General features: G+C 49.8%; 2 protein-coding genes across 5 annotated transcripts in view; one reads left to right on the plus strand and one right to left on the minus strand.

Annotated features, from left to right (window-relative positions):
• LOC143823215 (uncharacterized) overlaps positions 1-17,594 on the plus strand; it is a 575,613-nt gene that overhangs the window by 412,892 nt on the left and 145,127 nt on the right. The gene's annotated exons all lie outside the window — the stretch shown is intronic.
• The window catches only part of TMEM132D (transmembrane protein 132D), a 304,697-nt gene that overhangs the window by 25,492 nt on the left and 261,611 nt on the right, over positions 1-17,594 (minus strand). For all 4 annotated transcript variants that reach the window (XM_077309304.1, XM_077309303.1, XM_077309306.1 and 1 more), the window contains one exon: positions 7,655-7,798. In XM_077309304.1, coding sequence (XP_077165419.1) covers positions 7,655-7,798 — 144 coding nt within the window. The remainder of the gene's footprint in view (positions 1-7,654; positions 7,799-17,594) is intronic.

Genomic DNA, 17,594 nt, shown 5'->3' on the forward strand with positions numbered 1-17,594 from the left:
TTAAAAGCTTCACATCTCTCGGTGCAGCCATGCAATTTCTTTCGGATGTAAACTGTCAGTAGTAATTCCCTGTTGGGGGCGGGGGGCGGAGTTATCTGGGGAAGGTTGTCCAGGGATTCAGGAACCTTGGAAGTGGTGACATTTATTATTTATTTATACCCCACCCCTTCCGACACCGTTCACCCGAGGCGGCTTACAACAGGATAAAAGAATAAAATTCAACAATTTCCATAAAACCCCATTCAATTAATCCCCAATAAAATGACAGCACAGTCTAAAAACTCCCACAGATACAGGAGACAAGATCCTTCCCCTATCCCAGTCGGTAGATCACCTACCCCAACTGCATCCGTACTCTGGTACAACCAGGTGGATCTAACACAGCACCTTCCTCTAGGCGGGGACCGCCAGTCCATAAATCCCAGCACAGCTCTTCCTCCCCAGCCTCAACCAAAAGCCCTCAGAGAAGTGGGTGTGGAAGTCAGAATGTGATAGCTGGTTCATCAATTGATTGGTCACTGACCGTGTCCCACATGGAGAAAGAGACTAGGCTTATAGAGCAATAGGGAAGCGGCCTCCCATGACGTCCAGTGATGTCAGCCACCACCTGAATTTCTTGTTGAGATCAGAAACCAGCCTGAGAACCTTGAGAACCCTGCAGGGAGTGGCGATGCTACAGCTATCAGATAATTGTAGAAAAAGTAGAGGTCATAGCTTTGTAGAGCTGGAAGCCTGTAGAGTTGGAAGGTGGAAGGGAGAAGGGAGAGTCAGAGCATCCTAGAGCCAGAAGGTCATGGAGTCGGAAGGGGAAAGGGGAAAGGTCCGACCTTTGTAGGACTGGAAGGTCAGAGTCAGGAGGGAAAAGGAAGAAGTCATAGCTTTGTATTATTATTATTATTATTATTATTATTATTATTATTATTATTATTATTATTATTATTATTATTATTATTATTATTATTATTATTATTATTATTATTATTTCGATTTATTTCCCGCCACTCCCAAATGGCTCGCGGCGGGTTACAATGTCTTAAAAAACCCATTAAAACTCCCATTAAAGGACTTTAAAATGTCACAACATGGCAGCACAATAATAAGATCCCCTTCCTACCCCCATTCCTAAAAAAAAGAGTTCAAAGGCCATTGAGTGGCAAGAGGAAAGGCAGCAGGGTACAGCATTATAAGCTTGGAAAGCCTTAAAGTGGGAAGGGGAACCGAACAGTAGAGGTCATAGCTCTGCAGAGATGGAAGTCGTAGCAATGGGAGGAGAAAGGCAGAGGTCACCGCTTTGTAGAATTGGACAGTCACAGAGTTGGAAGGGGTCTTCCAGGCCACCGAATCCAAGCCCTCCCCAGTATAAGAAACCCAAAGCTTCAGTATTGATGATAGATGACTTTTCGTCCTCTACTTGAAGGCTTCCAGCAAGGAAGAGGTCTCTTCAAGGTCAAGGTCAATGGCCCCGTTGTGAAACGGTTCATGGCATAGGAGGGTTTTCCCCATGCTCCTCGGAAACCTGCCCTCTGGAACGACGAGAAGATAAGGATTAGATTGCTTTGAGGACAGAAGTGACACAAAGGAAGGTTTGTCACCAGGGCAAGCTCGCAGAGAGTGAATGCACACTATCGTGATTCCTGTCTTATTCGTTTGTATTTTTTACCCGTGATTTGCTTGCGTTCCCCCCCCCCTGCTGTTTTCGTAGCCTCGTTTACACGGCGTACGCCAGCTGTTTCGTTTTTATCCCTGATTGACACAATACTTGTCCATACAAGGCGCGCCATTTAGAAGCAGAATATAATTATTTTATCGATGCAGAGATAAATGTTTAAAAAGGCATCTGTTTTGTGGGCAAAATCCAGGCTGGGAGCTGAAAAAACAGCACTGGATTGTAGTCGGGCAAAGGGAAATTGAAATGGGGATTTCAGGCAGGGGGGGGGGGAGGTCAAAGCAGCAAGGGAAAGGAATGTTAACAACAGGCCGCCAGTTACTAAAGGACAAAAAAAATCGTCTCCCAACAATTCACACCGACAGACATTTCCCGTAAATTGTTCTCCGGAAGGCGCATGGAGAGCCGCCATTTCGACTGGCCGCTGTCCGTGGTGCTGAATGGAAACAGCTTTAAAGAAAGTTCACATTTCTATGGCAGAGAGGCCTTGTTTCCCGGGAGGGATGCCTTTATTTCTTTTGCTCCGTAATAATTTAAGGTCAAACAGGTTTTGTAGTTTTCTTCCCCCCAAGCATCACAAAAACCTTGCAAAACTATGCTTTTACCACTTCCTGGGAGGAAATATTTTTATTATTGTCTCCCTACCCACACATTAAACGGCCTTCCACGGAATCAGACAATTGGTCCAGCAAGGTAAGTATCATCTACACAGACTGGTAATGGCCCTCCCAGATGCCTACTAGAGAGTTTTCGCATCCTGTTGTTATGATTATCCTCATTTATAGTGCACTCCGCACATGGGAGCTCAAGGCAGATAACGAATGCGAGAAGAGCCGCTCAGTTGACCAGTGAGGGAATTACAAAGTTATTTCTTTAGCTAATGTTGCTTTCCAGGGCAGTGACCAGTTTGTTTCGGCCACAAAGATCAGCAGATGGACGCGAAAAGAGAGGATCTCAAAAACGCAGTCTTGGGCTGCGTCACAGCGAAATTGCAAGATGTCACAGTCCCCCCCTGTATACCACATTGGCCAGACCCCTCCTGGAGTCCTGTGTGCAGTTCTGGAGGCCTCACTTCAAGAAGGAGGTGGACAAAATGGAGAGGGGACAGAGGAGAGCGATGAGGAGGATCCGGGGCCTGGGGGCCAAGCCCTGGGAGGAGACGCTGAAGGACTTGGGAATGTTCAGCCTGGAGATAGGTATCAGCTAGAGTAGTTCAGCAGTGGAATGGGCTGCCCAGGGAGGTGGTGAATTTCCTGATCCTGCATTGAGCAGAAGGTTGGACTAGATGGCCTGGATGGTCCCTTCCCACTCTAGGATTCAAGGAGTCTAGTTCAGCAGTGGGATGGGCTGCCTAAGGAGGTGGGGAGCTCCCCCTCACTGGCGGTCTTCAAGCTGCAGCTGGAAAGATGCTTATCCTGTATCCTTGAGGCTGATCCTGCATTGAGCAGCGGGTGGGACTAGATGGCCTGCATGGCCCCTTCCCACATTAGGATTCTATGAATCTTGTTCAGCAGTGGAATGGGCTGCCCAAGGAGGTGGTGAGCTCCCCCTCACTGGCGGTCTTCAAGCAGCGGCTGGACAGATCCTTCTCCTGGATGCTGCACGCTGAGCCTGCACTGAGCTCTCTCTGGAAAACATGGTCCTCAGAGCATCGAGCCACCATCAGTCATGGGTGGGTCATTTCCCATCTTCAGACAGCCCCACAAAAGGCTTCCAGCATGACCGAGCAGGCTATGGCCTTTAGGAAGGAATTCCTTATTTTGCTGGGCTTCTGCCTGCTTGCTTTTCCAAGTCTCCCACAAAGCCGTTGCAAAACCTCGCTGTTCCACAGGCCAACCGGAATCCAAACCCAAGCCTCTGCACCGGAAGCATGCACATGTCCTTGATTTATTCCAAAATGCAGTGATCGTTCAACTTGCTGCAAGCGGGTTTTAATAGCCCCTTCTTTGCAAAGGTAAGGATGCCCACGCACCACCGGGCTGATGTATTTGGAGAATGCCATCAGAGGGTATTCTTTTGGCCCTTCCCAGGGAGAAAATAGTATCCTTGGCGGAGTGATTAGCAAGTGTGTTTAGGTGGCCATCAGGGAATAAAAGGAAGGGTTTTTTGTTTTTAGTTTTTTAAAAGTCTGCCTTCCAACGTGGCAGTTAGGGCGAGCCAGAGTAAGCTCTTCTCTTCCGCCGCAGACAGACACGAAGTCTGAGTTTAGTCTGTTAAGACTGGGGTGAGGAGGGCCAGACACTTTTCAGAATGAGAAAGTAATTAAAGGTGTCAATGGGGGGGGGGGATGACAACTGTGCAAAGAGCCATCCTTTGGCAGATCACAAGACTGTCTTCACGCCTACTCTTTGTCGCTGGCAAATATCAAAGAGCCGCTGTTGGTTTCGGCCGGGCTGGACGTTTGGTTAAAGGGACTGGAGGGCTTCCTTTGGGCCCACTGCGGCCTTGTGGTGGGACAAATTCAGGGCAGAGACCAACTTCCAGTCCTCTCTGGCCAACTCGGTGCCGGTCGTCAGGAGGAGACATTTCAGGGGCCCGACCGCTGGGATCTTTGCACTGCCGGAATTTTTGTGCTGCCGGCCGATCCATTTCTGTGCCATTTTTTCCCCTCTTAAGCTGAGAGGGAGGAACTGACAGAAGGTCACCTAAAGACTGGGAATTTCGGGGTAGGGCTTCACATGCCCATCGTTAAGATGGAGAGTACATGTGTTGCTTAACCCACACGCACACAGCACACTGTAGGAAATTGGCACGAAAAATGGAAGAATGGAGAGTCTCATGGTCCACTGGCTCTGTATCTAAAGTCATTTAGGACTCTAAAATCCAGGAGAAATATCAGGAGTCTCTCTCTAAACTCAAAATGAATGTCTGTGGAGGTCCCCTATAGCAGGGGTAGTCAACCTGTGGTCCTACAGATGTTCATGGACTACAACTCCCATGAGCCCCTGCCAGCAAACGCTGGCAGGGGCTCATGGGAATTGTAGTCCATGGACATTTGGAAGACCGTAGGTTGACCACCCCTGCCCTACAGGAGAAAAACCAGCCAGTTGGAGGGAAGCTAAACATTTTAGCAGAATTTAGTGGCCATTCCCCAGGAAGGTTCTCAGCCTTCATGAGCTAATTCTTGTGCACCCGAGAAAGTTTGCAGGTCTTTTGAAATTCCTACAGATGTTGCACTAGGGCAGAGGTGGCCAACCTGTGGCTCTCCAGATGTCCGCAGACTACAATTCCCATGAGTCCCTGCCCTAGGAGAATGAGCCTCCTAAAACATCTGTGATGGGATCGCTCCCTCGACTGTATTGTACCTGCTATTCTTTCTTCCTTTTCCAAGAGAAGGAAGATCACCGATGCTCATGTGCCACAGACTGAGGTCAAACTGCCTCTTCTTTCCCAGGAGCACTAATTGGCACTCACAGTTGTGTCTGGCTTTTAAAGAGCTTTAAGAAGCCCACCCCATAACACAGTCATCCCTATCCGAAATCCCCAATTATTCAAAATGCGGAGAGACCGGGAGCGGCTGGCAGCTCTGCAAAACAGGTCATTAGAACAGCTCCCCCCTCCCTTTTCCTCAGCCACACAAATGACCATTACCTGCTTGGCCCTTCTTGTAAACATTGCTGCGGAACTGCTAATGAGGTGTGGAGCTCCACTGCGAAGCTCCACCGCAACTCCCGGGTTGCTGCTCCCTGCCCTATGCAGCAGAAAAAATTTCATTCAATTTGCAACGGGCTGAACTAAGCCCAGATTCTCCCCCTCTCTTTGCCTCCTGGCTCGATTCTTATGGACAGGTGTAGGGGCCCGATCCAGCCTGGTTGCTCCGCTGTCATGAGCATGAGGCTCAGACTGTGATTGGAAGGTAGTGCTTAGATCATTCATTCATTCATTCATTCATTCATTCATTCATTCATTCATTCATTCATTCATTCATTCATTCATTCATTCCCTTTTTTGAAATTCCTTAGCATTAAAATGTAAAAGTGAGGAAAAGTCAAACAACTGGAGATATGCATAAACAACAGAAAGCAAAATATGCTAAAAGAGCTTAGTTCTAACTTTTAGAACCTCCACCAAAAGTTTTGCAACTATGGATGTAATTTCCGGTGAATAGTCACATAGGTATTCTTAATGTGGGACCCTGTGAGGCGCATCACACTGCCTGATCATATTTCGCGCACAGTCCGCAAGCCCCCCAAGATCTTGTTCACACATACAGCTACCTGGAAGTGTGTCTCCTGTCCAGTATGCCTGCTTCTCATTTTTGTGTCCCAGATGTGGAACTCTGCACTTCTCCTAACTGAATTGCATCCTGTTCTCATTCTCCAGCATGTTCAGATCTCTCTCTATCTTCTGAGGTGTTTGCTATGTGCAGAATTTTATTTATTTACTAGGGGCATTCAGGAATATGATGGGCACTAGATTGGGGGGGGGTGTGGGGTAGAAGAAGAATGCTTCCAACCCTCCCCCCAAGACCTGGAAAGGCTGCAGACAGCTGTTAGGGAACTCACCAGCAGGGGCAGCTCTAAAACACCAGAGATCTGCAGCCTCCGAGTGAAGTGGAAGGAGGAGGAGGGGGTGGTCAGGGGTGGGAGATGGAAGGCGATTGGCTGGCCACTGGACAGACAGGCAAGCTGGTTGGAGGAGGAGGCACTCAGGGGTGGGACAGTGCTGAGTGGCACTTAAGCCATGAGACCAGTTCCTCCTCCTAGGCCTGACCAGAAATATTTAGTGGAACAGATTTTGTTTACATTTGCATTTAAATACCAGCACTCTCAGACCTAGCCGGCTCATTTACAGAAAAATCTTTAAAACCCTATAGAATACATACAATAAAATACAAAATACAATACAAACTGGTGTTAAACCTATCTATGAAACATTCCCTGGTGTTACTCCCCTTCCCACATATCCTAGGTTCAGCGAGCTGCTCTTGCACATATCGCCCTAGACGCGTTGACACCTGCGGGGTCCAGCTCTGCGGACGGAGCGTGAAGAGGCTTGCTGCAATCCAGTTTCAAGGAGCCCAAAGTCTAATCAATAATGCCGCCAAAGAGCCTGCAGCGCCCTCTCCGTTCTCCCCTCCTCCTCCTCCTCCTTTATCTTAAACATACATTAAACAAATCCATTTTCCAAATCAGTGGCAGATTTATAAGGCCACCTGGATTAAGACACCGGGCGAGGGGTGTTTAATCAGACCTCGCCAGCACGAGAGCTGGCTCCGTAACCGTTCAGCTAAATGGGAACCCTGCAATGATTTTTATACAGCGTGTCTGACATTTCGAGCCGCCCGAGCTCATCTTATGTGCGGAAGGATTAGTATGCAAACATAGTGGAGGAAAGGCAGCCAAAGGGGCACGGAGGAAGCTGAAGCACGCGCTGGAAGGGCTCCCGGGATGCGGTCACACATTCTTTTCGGAAGCATGCTTTGAGAAGTGCCACAGCTCAGTGGTGTGGAGAGATTGCTGTGGAAGGAGAGGAGCTGGTTTTTAGGCCCTGCTTTCCATGACCTGAAGGAATCTCAAAGCAGCTTACAATCGCCACCCCTTCCTCTTCCCTACAATAGGTGGGGGTGAGTGAGCTCTGACAGAGCTGATCCGTGAGAAGAGCTCTGAAAGAACAGTGACTGGTCCAAGGTCATGTGGAGGAGGAGTAGAGAATCGAACCCGGCTCTTCAGGTTGGCGACAGCTGCTCTTAACCACTAGACCAGGGGTAGTCAACCTGTGGTCCTCCAGATGTCCATGGACTACAATTCCCATGAGCCCCTGCACTAGACCAATCTGGCTCCTAAGCCGCTGAATTTGGGAGTCTAAAAGAAATAGAACAGTGGGAGCTTGCTATTGCATGGGCTCCTCGTGGGGACCAAGGCCGAGGTGACCCAAAATGCCAAGATCTAAGGAGAGATATGAAAGAGGATTTGGGGGGAATCCCTGGAAAGGCTGTGAACCAGTCTTTGGTGGATGCTTTGGCCAAGCTGAAACGTCGTGTCCTACCTTAATCACGTCCTCGTCGGAAGATCTGCACTCGACTGAATCCAGGAGGTCCATGACTGTCCCGTCCTCTTCCACAGAGACCACTTTGACAGGAACTGCTACGGTCTTCCCGTTGAGGATGGCCGTGTTCAAGATCTCCGCCTCCTAGAAGATAAAGGCAGTTTCCCGTTAACAGGGCAGAACAAACATGTGCAGCGTTTCTGTACATGACAAGGCAAATGCAAATGCAAAGTCATGGCACCAGTGAGGGACGTAGACCTTTTCTGTGCTGGCCTTCAGTATGATAGACCTTCAGGGGAATGAACAGGGGGTGGGGCAGATGGAAAATGTGGGACAGTGATGGTCATGGATGGAACAGCTTCCTCTTATAGGCCCTGTGGAACTGATGGAGGTCCCGCAGGGCCTGGATCTCTCCCAGGAGCTCATTTCATTAGTCTGGGGCCAAGGCCAAAAAGGCCCCGCTCTGATCATGGCCAATCTCATCTCTCTCTGGCCAGGGACCCTGAGCAAGTCCTGATCTGAAGCTTGCAATGCTCTTGGGGGATTATAAGGGAAGAGGCAGCCAATTCCACACCCTCCCCGAACACACACACACACACCCGAAGACACATCATGAAAACAAACTGAAGTTAAAATCCACACCACGACACTGCCAAGCCACTATAACATTGGCTGGGAAGGAGGGATCACTACAGGAGTTCCAAGTGAAACAGAGACACATTCACCTGCGGGGGAAATCAGGCAACGGAGGGGGACAGACGGCTCTCCCTGGGGAGAGGGTGCCAGAGCTTAGGTGCCACAAACCCCTCTCCCGGGTTACCTACAAAGTCCAACTTTGATAGCGCCGAATCTGTACCGGGATTCTTCTGCAACAACTCCCAGTGAACCCTTTGGCATTTTTGACTCCTCGCCCAGGGCAGTCCTAAGAAGAGTAAACCCGCTGGCATGAACGGAAATTAGAAGCTTGCAACTCTGTTGAATTCTTTCTTTCTTTCTCACACGGCACAAGTGCAACATAGCCAGATGAGCCCAAGATTGTCCGGCAGCTGGGCAAGAGACTCTTGGATGCCTGGTGCCATGCATGACCCTGATATTCCTCTGAGGTCTCCCATCCAAATAAGAGCTGGGGACGATGCGGCTCAGTTTCTCCGATCTGTCGAGATGGGGCTTGCTTGGGAAGGGGATAAACAGACGATTTATGGAGAGCGCTTATGCGCTTTTCAACGCCAAGTATGCTCAGAGGTGGATTGCCGCTGCCTGCCTCCACGTCACAGCCCTGGTATCCTTGGAGTTTGCCCTTCCAAGTGCTGGCCAGGGCTGAGCTGACGGGATCAGCCTTGCCACGGCTGCCCTCCCCTGCTTCTTCTGAGCCTCGATGCGTTTCCAGTTATTCCTTTGCACGGAGACGGTCCCGTTTGGCCACCAGAGATGGCGGAAAGGGTGGTGTTTCCCCCTGGAGACCCATTCCCACATCAGCCCTTCGCAACGGCAGTCCGACCGTGCCAAAATATTAATCAAAACTGACTTCGGAGTACATGAATCCTCCCCGGAGTTTGCAATTAGGCCAGTCTACCTTTTCTCTTGCACCTTGATGGAATTCAAGCGCAGTTCCATTGTCTCCTCTGAAGTTACGACTGATTTGCACCCTGGGTAATTGAGGGGACCATTGTGGCGGCTTGATTTCTGGGTTCCCCCTCCTTATTCAAAACCCCAAGCTGCTTAAGCATCACAATCCAGGCATGTATGCAGAACAAGGAAGACTTGATTTTGTTGGATTCCTATGAATGAAAGTCTACCCTCCCCCAGAGGGGTAATTTCGGAGCTAAATGGTTCTCATGGTGAGCTCAGAAGTTTGACCTGATTTATTTTATTTTTTTAAAGGAAGAACTGAACAAGGGATCGGGGGGAAAAAAAGAGAGAATACATCACAAGTTGACTTTGCTTACCATCTCCTAGAGGGGAGCAATGCCCTACCCCCCTCAAATCGAATATCCTGCATATCACAAAGCACTTTTTAGACTTCTTAAAAGGAACAAAGACTTTCTTCGAGTTCAAAAGAGAAAAAACAGACAGCCTTCACAGAAGGGAGGGAACATGAGACGTGTGTTTCAGCCATGCTCCTCTCAGTCCAGCCCAATCCCGGGCATGTTTGCATGGAATTCAAGCCGCTGGGTTCGATGAGACTTACTCCCGAGTAAATGTGAATGGGATGGCAGAGCTGGGGTCTACAGAAACAGTATGGCATGGTGGTTTAAGTGTCAGATTACCATTTGGGAGATTTGACTCTGAATCCCCCACTCTGCCATGGGACAGGGTTGTGGCTGTAGCTCTGCAGAGTCAGTTGGTGGCAAGCCACCTCTGAACATGTCTTTTTATTGCTCGGGGTCCACCGCCCTGAGCCAGCTTGCCGGAAGAGCAGTATAAAATTCAGATAGATAAATAAGTCGATGGGGACATAATGGTACTTAATCAGCCGCCCTGACCTGGCCGAATCTCACTGGGTTCTGGAAGCCAAGTGAGTCCTCCTTGGCTAGGACTTGGATGAGAGACCACCAAGGGAATCTCGGGTTGCCAACCACCTCTGAATGCCTCTCTCCTTGAAAAGCCTATGGCAGGGGTGGCCAAACAGCGGTTCTCCAGAGGCCAGTGGACTACAATTCCCATGAGCCACCGTTTCACCACCGCTGGCCTACGGGGGTCTCTATAAATTAGCTGCGCTGCAGGGGCCTTTTCCACCACGAAAATTTCATACAAGCATGGACATTTCTTGATTGTGGTGGACACCCATCCTCAGATCACAGCGGGGGCCTTAACTTTCTGTAATTCTTGGAGCGCTGTTAGTGTTTGCGGTTGAGTCCTGATCTGCATATCCTGAGGAGGTAGGTTTCAGATGCCATTTTGAAATGTGCCCCCCATTAAAAAAAATCCCTCCCAAATTCAATAAAACACAGAAGCTTCTATGCATTATGGCATGTGCTTGAAGAATGCTTTCTTTCCCTTTCAGTCTCTCTTTGCCGGTTCAGCTGCGGGGGGGGGGGGGGGGTACTGAATCACTGTGGCCGGCTTAAGCGCCGGGGAGAAGCTTTGGAAATCACGTTCCCCTCCGTCCTTCTCATGACACAAAGCGGGTTGAAGGATCTCCTGCGGGGAAGTATCTTAAGAAGTCGTTCAGTTCTCCGGAAACGAACCTGATACTTACTCCGGCTTAGATGTGAGATTTACGGGGTCAGATCTCAGCACGCCAAAGAACAAAGAATCTAAACAGCCGCTAATTCGCCAGGCGCAGGGGAAGAAAGAAAGGAAAGAAGCTCAAACGGTACCCAACTCTTGGGAAGACGGATTCTAATCGTCGTTGGTCACTGACAGAGGATTATGGGAGATGAGGAGATAGCCAAGAGAAATGAGCAGTCTGGTCAGGACCCCTGAGCAAAAGCAGTTTCCAAAGCAAAGGCTTTGTTTGTCTTTAAGAGCTTCTGACAATCCTTATAAGCCAGCCTTTCTCAACATTTTCACTGTTGAGTATCATAGAATCCTAGTGTTGGAAGGGTCCATACAAGGGCATCTAGTCCCACCCCCTGCTCACTGCAAGATCAGCCTCAAGCATCCAGGAGAAGGATCTGTCCAGCTGCTCCTTGAAGACCGCCAGTGAGGGGGAGCTCCCCACCTCCTCAGGCAGCCCATTCCACTGCTGAACTAGACTCCTAGAATCCCAGAGTGGGAAGGGGCCATGCAGGCCATCTAGTCCCACCCCCTGCTCAATGCAGGATCATCCTCAAGCATCCATGAGAAGGATCTGTCCAGCCGCTGCTTGAAGACGGCCAGTGAGGGGGAGCTCACCACCTCCTTAGGCAGCCTATTCCACTGCTGAACTACTCTCACTGTGAATCCCCCCCCCCCCCGATATCTAGCCTGCATCGTTGTACTTGTAGTTTAAACCCACAATGCCCTAGTGTCCATCCTCCACTCCAGACATTTTCTCCATGGGATCTGCTCTCTATTGTCTGTCGATCATCTGGACTGGCAGGAGCTCTGCAGGCCCCCAAGACTGGCAATCCAAGCAGTAACCAAGAGCTGAAAGTTTCTTCCCATGTGAGGGAGAACTTCTGCTACTAGCTCCTACTTATCCAACCATGGTTAGAAGCTCCGTCACAGGAGGGAGTGGAAAAGTTGGCAGCCTTCGCACAGAGGCGGAACATGCCTCCCTCGGAGGGCCTCTTACTGATTTTCATGCGCCGGGGAGACTTCATTATGTCTGCATAATTCCTCCAAGAATGTTCTCCCTGCTCCCGACATGAATATTCAGGAAACCTCGCATTATGCCATGTGGGATCGGGCAGTGTTTGAAAGCGCTCACATTTACTTTAAGTGACTTCTTAATATTTGTTATTCCAGCAATTAATATGTGGGGAGCCTGTGGATAAACACATTAGCTTTAACTATAATCTGCTGCGGTGCTTTTCGTAATACAACACAGCATTAAAGAGCCATTAAAACGCCATCACGGCGTTCGTGGGCATTAGCAAGATGCCGAACCTCAATGCACAAGGCAGAGGTATTTGTTCAAGTCCTGGGGACGGTCCCGGCGATTAACTCCCACCAGTTGACACACATTTCTGGGGCTGCAGATCTGAAGGCCCCCTTCGGGAAGATCCAGAATTGGGCGCGGTTTTCCCAAACAGGCTAGGGATGCCAGCCCCCAGGTGGGACATGGAGACCCCACCCCCAGTTTGAGACCTCATCTGAAGCGTTCTCCATGAATGGTCCATATGCAAACAGGCAGGTCACAGTGGAATCCCATCAGAATCCAAGCTGGCTAGCTTGATTCCAAATTCCTAGGCCAATGAACCAATCAAAATACGTTTTGGCTAGAAGAGGACCTCACCCCTTGCCCTCCATCTGTATGTCTTGCAAGTTCTCATGAAGAGCAATTAGCCCCTTGTACATTTTGGCCTTGAGGGTGATACGAGGCCTGTGGGCTGCAGAGCTCAGGAAAAAGTGCAAGATGGAACCAGGTAGTTGCCACATACATGAACCCTCAAATGGGAGAATCAGGGGTTGCTCTGCCTCACCATGGCTGAAATTAATTCTCATATTCAGAACAACAGACCCCCATTCCCTAGAACAGGAACAGAATAGGAACATAGGATTTTTATCTGACTACGGATGCTAATTTTCGGCCCCCCGCGTTTGCCCTCTGCTCTGCTCAAGCTGAACTCCCACCTTCTGAATAAGATATAAAGACCCCATTTCTACTTTGCTTGCATCTGATGAAGGGAGTTCAGACTCTTGAAAGCTTCCCTGTTGGAAGTCTCGTTAGTCTTAAAGGTGCTAATGGACTGAAGTCCGAGCGTCCTGCTGCAGACTGACCCGGCTCTCTGAAACTATCCCCTGATGATTCAGAACTCCTGAATCTGAGAAGAATTTTGGATGAGCCATATGTCCGCCTGTTTGGATCACATTGAGCTGTCTCCTTTCTCCGTCCCCCTCGGCTGGAAGTCGTCTTCGGTGCGCCGAGGATCATGCCTCAGCCATGCAGAACTAATTCCAAATCTTATTTAGCATCAGCTCTCGGAGTGAAGGATCTAAGTGACAGCTGTTTAATTAACTCCTTAAGCTGATTAGGCAGCGTCGGCGCGATCCCCCCAAGGACGAGTTTATATCTGTCAAGAGAGCCGGAGGCCGCATTAATGCTTCTGCTTAAGATTTCTTACGCTTCTGAACCAATGCACTCGTGAACGTTTGACGTCCTCAAGGAGGGGGGCCAGATCCCAAAATCCCACTCCCACCCTCTGGCACCCATAGAAACTGCTCCGTGCATGGATAACATGGCCAAGTGAGAGTGCGCATAATGGAGAGGTCAAGGACTGAGCATAGACCGGAAACATTCATGCTCTGGGTCACATTGAGGACAACCTTCAGATAGTTAGAATCAAAGAATCACAGAATCATAGAGTGGGAAGGGACCATATAGGCGAGTGGTTTTCAACCACTTTGGGGGTCGAATGACCCTTTCACAGGAGTCACGGCAGGGCAAGCAGCTTGGCCGGGGGGGGGGGGCTGCCATCCACACAACAGCCTTGCGGGGTAGATTGAGATAGAGCGTTTGTCTGTCTGGAGCAGCGGAAAAGAGCGAGATCGGCATGGTGGGACAAGAGGCAGAACTGAACTGAGAAACCCCAGAAAAAAAACCAATTTATATACAATCCTGAACAATGGATCTTCACGCCATTGGTCAGTTTGGGTTTAATTTCTGTGAAAGAACCCTTGCATCATTTTAGGGTTGGGGGTCACCACAACAGGAGGAACTGCATTAAAGGGTCGCGGCGTTAGGAAGGTTGAGAACCACTGAGATAGGCCATCGAGTCCAGCCCCCTGCCCAATGCAGGATCAGCCTAGAATCATAGAATCATAGAGTTGCAGGAAATTCACAACCACCTGCCCCCCACAGTGACCCCAATCCCATGCTCACATGATGCCCCTCCAAAAGTGTGAAGACCTTTGAGCCTTGTGCGTGGGAGAAGTTTGAGCCTGGCTTCCCCGTGACCTCCTCCCACCACACCACTAGCAATTCCTCTGGGCTTGTTGATGGCTCGGCCCTTTCTTTTTGGATGGCTGCGCCTTGCTTGTCTCGCCGCGATTCCAAATGGCTGGCGCTAAATAATGCAATGCAGCAGCACAAACAGCAATCTCTCATCTGTAAATATTAATACTTTTCGGAGTGCTTTTGCTTTCCACGACCTTGCTCCTGACCTTCGTTGGCCACCCGGTTGCCTTCAAAGGCGTCGCCTGCAGGCTGCTGTCTGTCAGGCTTCTGGGGGCCCAAATGGACGCCCGATGCTTGGAAAGGGAGGGGGAGAGAGGAAGAGGAACCCAGAGGAACCCAGAGGAACCCAGCCAGTCTCTTCCTGCCCTTCGTCAGTCAGCTCCTGGCCATGAGAAATGGTGTGCTTCCTTCCTTGGGACACTAAACGAATAGTACCTAATAGGTTGATGGGCAAGATGCTCTCTCTCACCCCACCCTCCCCAGGCTCCGCCCCCAATCTCAAGGAATTTCCCAGCCTGGAGTTGGCAATCTAATCAGCAACCTCGCACCCGCCATCTAAATCTCAGTATTACAGTTCAGGCTGAGCAGACGTGTATCACTAGCGTTGCCAACCAGAAGGTTGTGGCTGGAGACCTCCAGTCATCCAAGATCAGTTCCCCTGGAGGAGATGGCCACTTTGGAAGGGGGACTCTATGGCGTTGCACCTGGCTGAGGCCCCTCCTCTTCTCAAATTCTGCCTTCCTCCAGTTCCACCACCCAAATCTCCAGGTCTTTCCCAACCCAGAGCTGGCATCCCCTGGGTATCCCACCGGAGAAGATGGATTTGTCATCTGATCCAGCACAGTGCTGATGTTTTTGAGAAAGCGTCCGACAAAGGAACGACAATGACAACGAACCCCATTTCAGATAAGCATACTCTTTGGTTAGAATCCTAGAGTGGGAAGGGACTTCCAAGGCCATCTAGTCCAGCTCCCCCCCCACTCACAATATACAGGAAACTCAGAACCACCTGTGATCCCAATTCTATGCCCAGATGATCCCTTCAAAAAAAAAAAAATCTGAATCCCTGGCCAATCTGGCCTGGAAGATATTTGCCTCCTGACCTCTTAGTGACGGGCACCCAAAAATTGCATGGAGGCCATCCCATTGCAACATGTTCTCTTCTGGGACATTGAGCGCCCGGCCATTTACATTGACAACCATCTCACGTCAGCCGTGCCTGTTGCCTGCCGTTCAAAATCAGGCAACAAACTGAGTCCTGGAGTCGGCAGGTCGCCAGCCACCACTTCTTGGGAGAAATCGCTAATTAATTTCCAGACATCAAGCTGTAATTCCATGTAATTCCGGGATGAAGCGTAAATAATGGCAAACTCTCGACAGAATTCGGCAGCTGATAACAAAACAGGATGCTTCACGGGGACGACCTGATGCTCCTTTTCTGCATGACTACGGGATCAAAAGAATACGTGCCTGATTTGTCAAAGAGACCCAATGTTTCCCACCTGGTCCCCAAAGTAATAAATCTAAATCGGGCTCAAAGGTGCACAAATATTTGTGTCTCCCAGATATTGCTGAAGATCTGGTAAAGGACACATCATCAAAATTAATTAATTCCAATCCAAAAGCTATTTTCTCCCCCTTGCCCCCCCTCCCCCCATTATGGCTGGGCTAGCACCTCCCCAGAGCAAAGGGTTGGGGTGCCAAATTTTACGATCCTGCCTGCAGTTAGGCTCCACGCAAATGCCCGGGCACCTGTAAGACTCTTTTATTGTCCCCTGCCACTGTTATTCAGAACTAGCCCCACAGAAACCTCGGGCCAGAGAAACTTAGTTAGTAACTAATCCATCGATCCTCCGTAAATCCACCCAACCCCTCTCATGCCTTCTAAGTGAATATTCATTGGTGCACAGGGCAGCCCTAGTCGGTCAGCAGGACTCAGTGCAACAAGGAGAACCATCGACCCCCCCCCACGCTTCTCGGAGAAAAAACGGGAGAGAAAACATAACCGGCCACGGCCAAGTGCTTCGAAGGACATCCAGAAATAAATCAGCAACCAGGTTAACACTGTGTTGCCGCCGACCCATCAAACATCTCTCAGTGACTTTTATCACCTGGACAGGAGTTCATCAACTCAAGAGATAATTGCTGTCCGCACGCAGCCAGCTGCCTGCCCGGCTTTGCTCCGGCTAAGCGTCCCGTCGCTGATGAACGGATTTTATCTTTTGCGGCCTGCTCTCGGGTCAAGAGCCCCAGCATTAGCTTCAGCTGGTGGCGTGCATGGCTTTAGGCTCTGGAACCAGCTTTGGAAGAAACAGCCTCCCAGGAGCAGTGCTGCAACAAGGAGGCCGGGGGCAAATTTGTTCCCTGACATTGTGAGTCCCTGATCTGCTCTCCAAGCAGTGCAAAAATTGGCCTGGTTGCCGTCTTCTGGCATCCCCTCTGAGCGTATCTCTGTGATGTGCGTCTTCCCCATGCCCTGCTCCCCACGGTTCCGGCCATGGATCTGCTGCAACGACATTGCCCCAAGGTCATTCCGGAGACACCGCCGTGGCCGTGTCAAAGATCCCCCAAAAACCATTTTGGGAAATCAACTGTCACCCGTGCGGCGACTTCATCAGTTAGCCCAGGAGAGAGCAGAGTCGGTGCGAATTTGAATCTACGGCGACAGCGGGTGGAGTTATTTGCACAGCAAAATGAGAATCTGAAGTTTGTCGGAGTGGAGAAGAAGGGAATAACGCATTGGCTGAATATGCAGATCACGGCGGCATTGATGCCATATTTGTAAAACAGAGCGCTTTCCAAGTCTGAGGAGCAAGGAAAGGTCTGCTAGGCAAGCAGGAGATACATGCGGGATCCGATCGTCCATGAAAGCCCTTTGTTAAAAGCAGAGCGAGAATAAAGTCTGAACTTAAGTGGACTGGCATCTCTATCCAGGTGGCGACTGGAGAGCTCCCGTCATTGCAATGCATCTCTAGACAAGTAAGATCAGTTCCTTTGCAGGAAATGGCTGCTTTGGAGGGTGGGCTCCAATGGCATTCTGCCCTGTTGAGGTCCCTCCCCTTCTCAGTCTCCGCCTCCAAAATGTTTCCCAGCCTGGAGCTTCCAGCCATCTGCAATCTGAAAAGGGAATCTGCTGCGTTTCTGACAGGCCGGAATGGCCGCATTCCTTTCTGCCGGTTAGTTTTAATTGTTTCTCAACGGTTATAGCGCTCAGGGGCATTTTGGTGTTTGGCTTGATATGTATTTGTTAAGTGGGACAAGAGGTCCCGATGGGTGCGAATGCCATTTAAAAATTCTAGAAGCAAACAAGCAAAAAACCAAAATTGTTCCCTCTATGTCCACGCACACATCTGTGGCGCCCAGAACTGGACGCAATATTCCAAAGGAGGTCTAACC

The sequence above is a fragment of the Paroedura picta genome, chromosome 13 (assembly GCF_049243985.1).
Source record: "Paroedura picta isolate Pp20150507F chromosome 13, Ppicta_v3.0, whole genome shotgun sequence".
NCBI classification, from domain to species: domain Eukaryota; kingdom Metazoa; phylum Chordata; class Lepidosauria; order Squamata; family Gekkonidae; genus Paroedura; species Paroedura picta.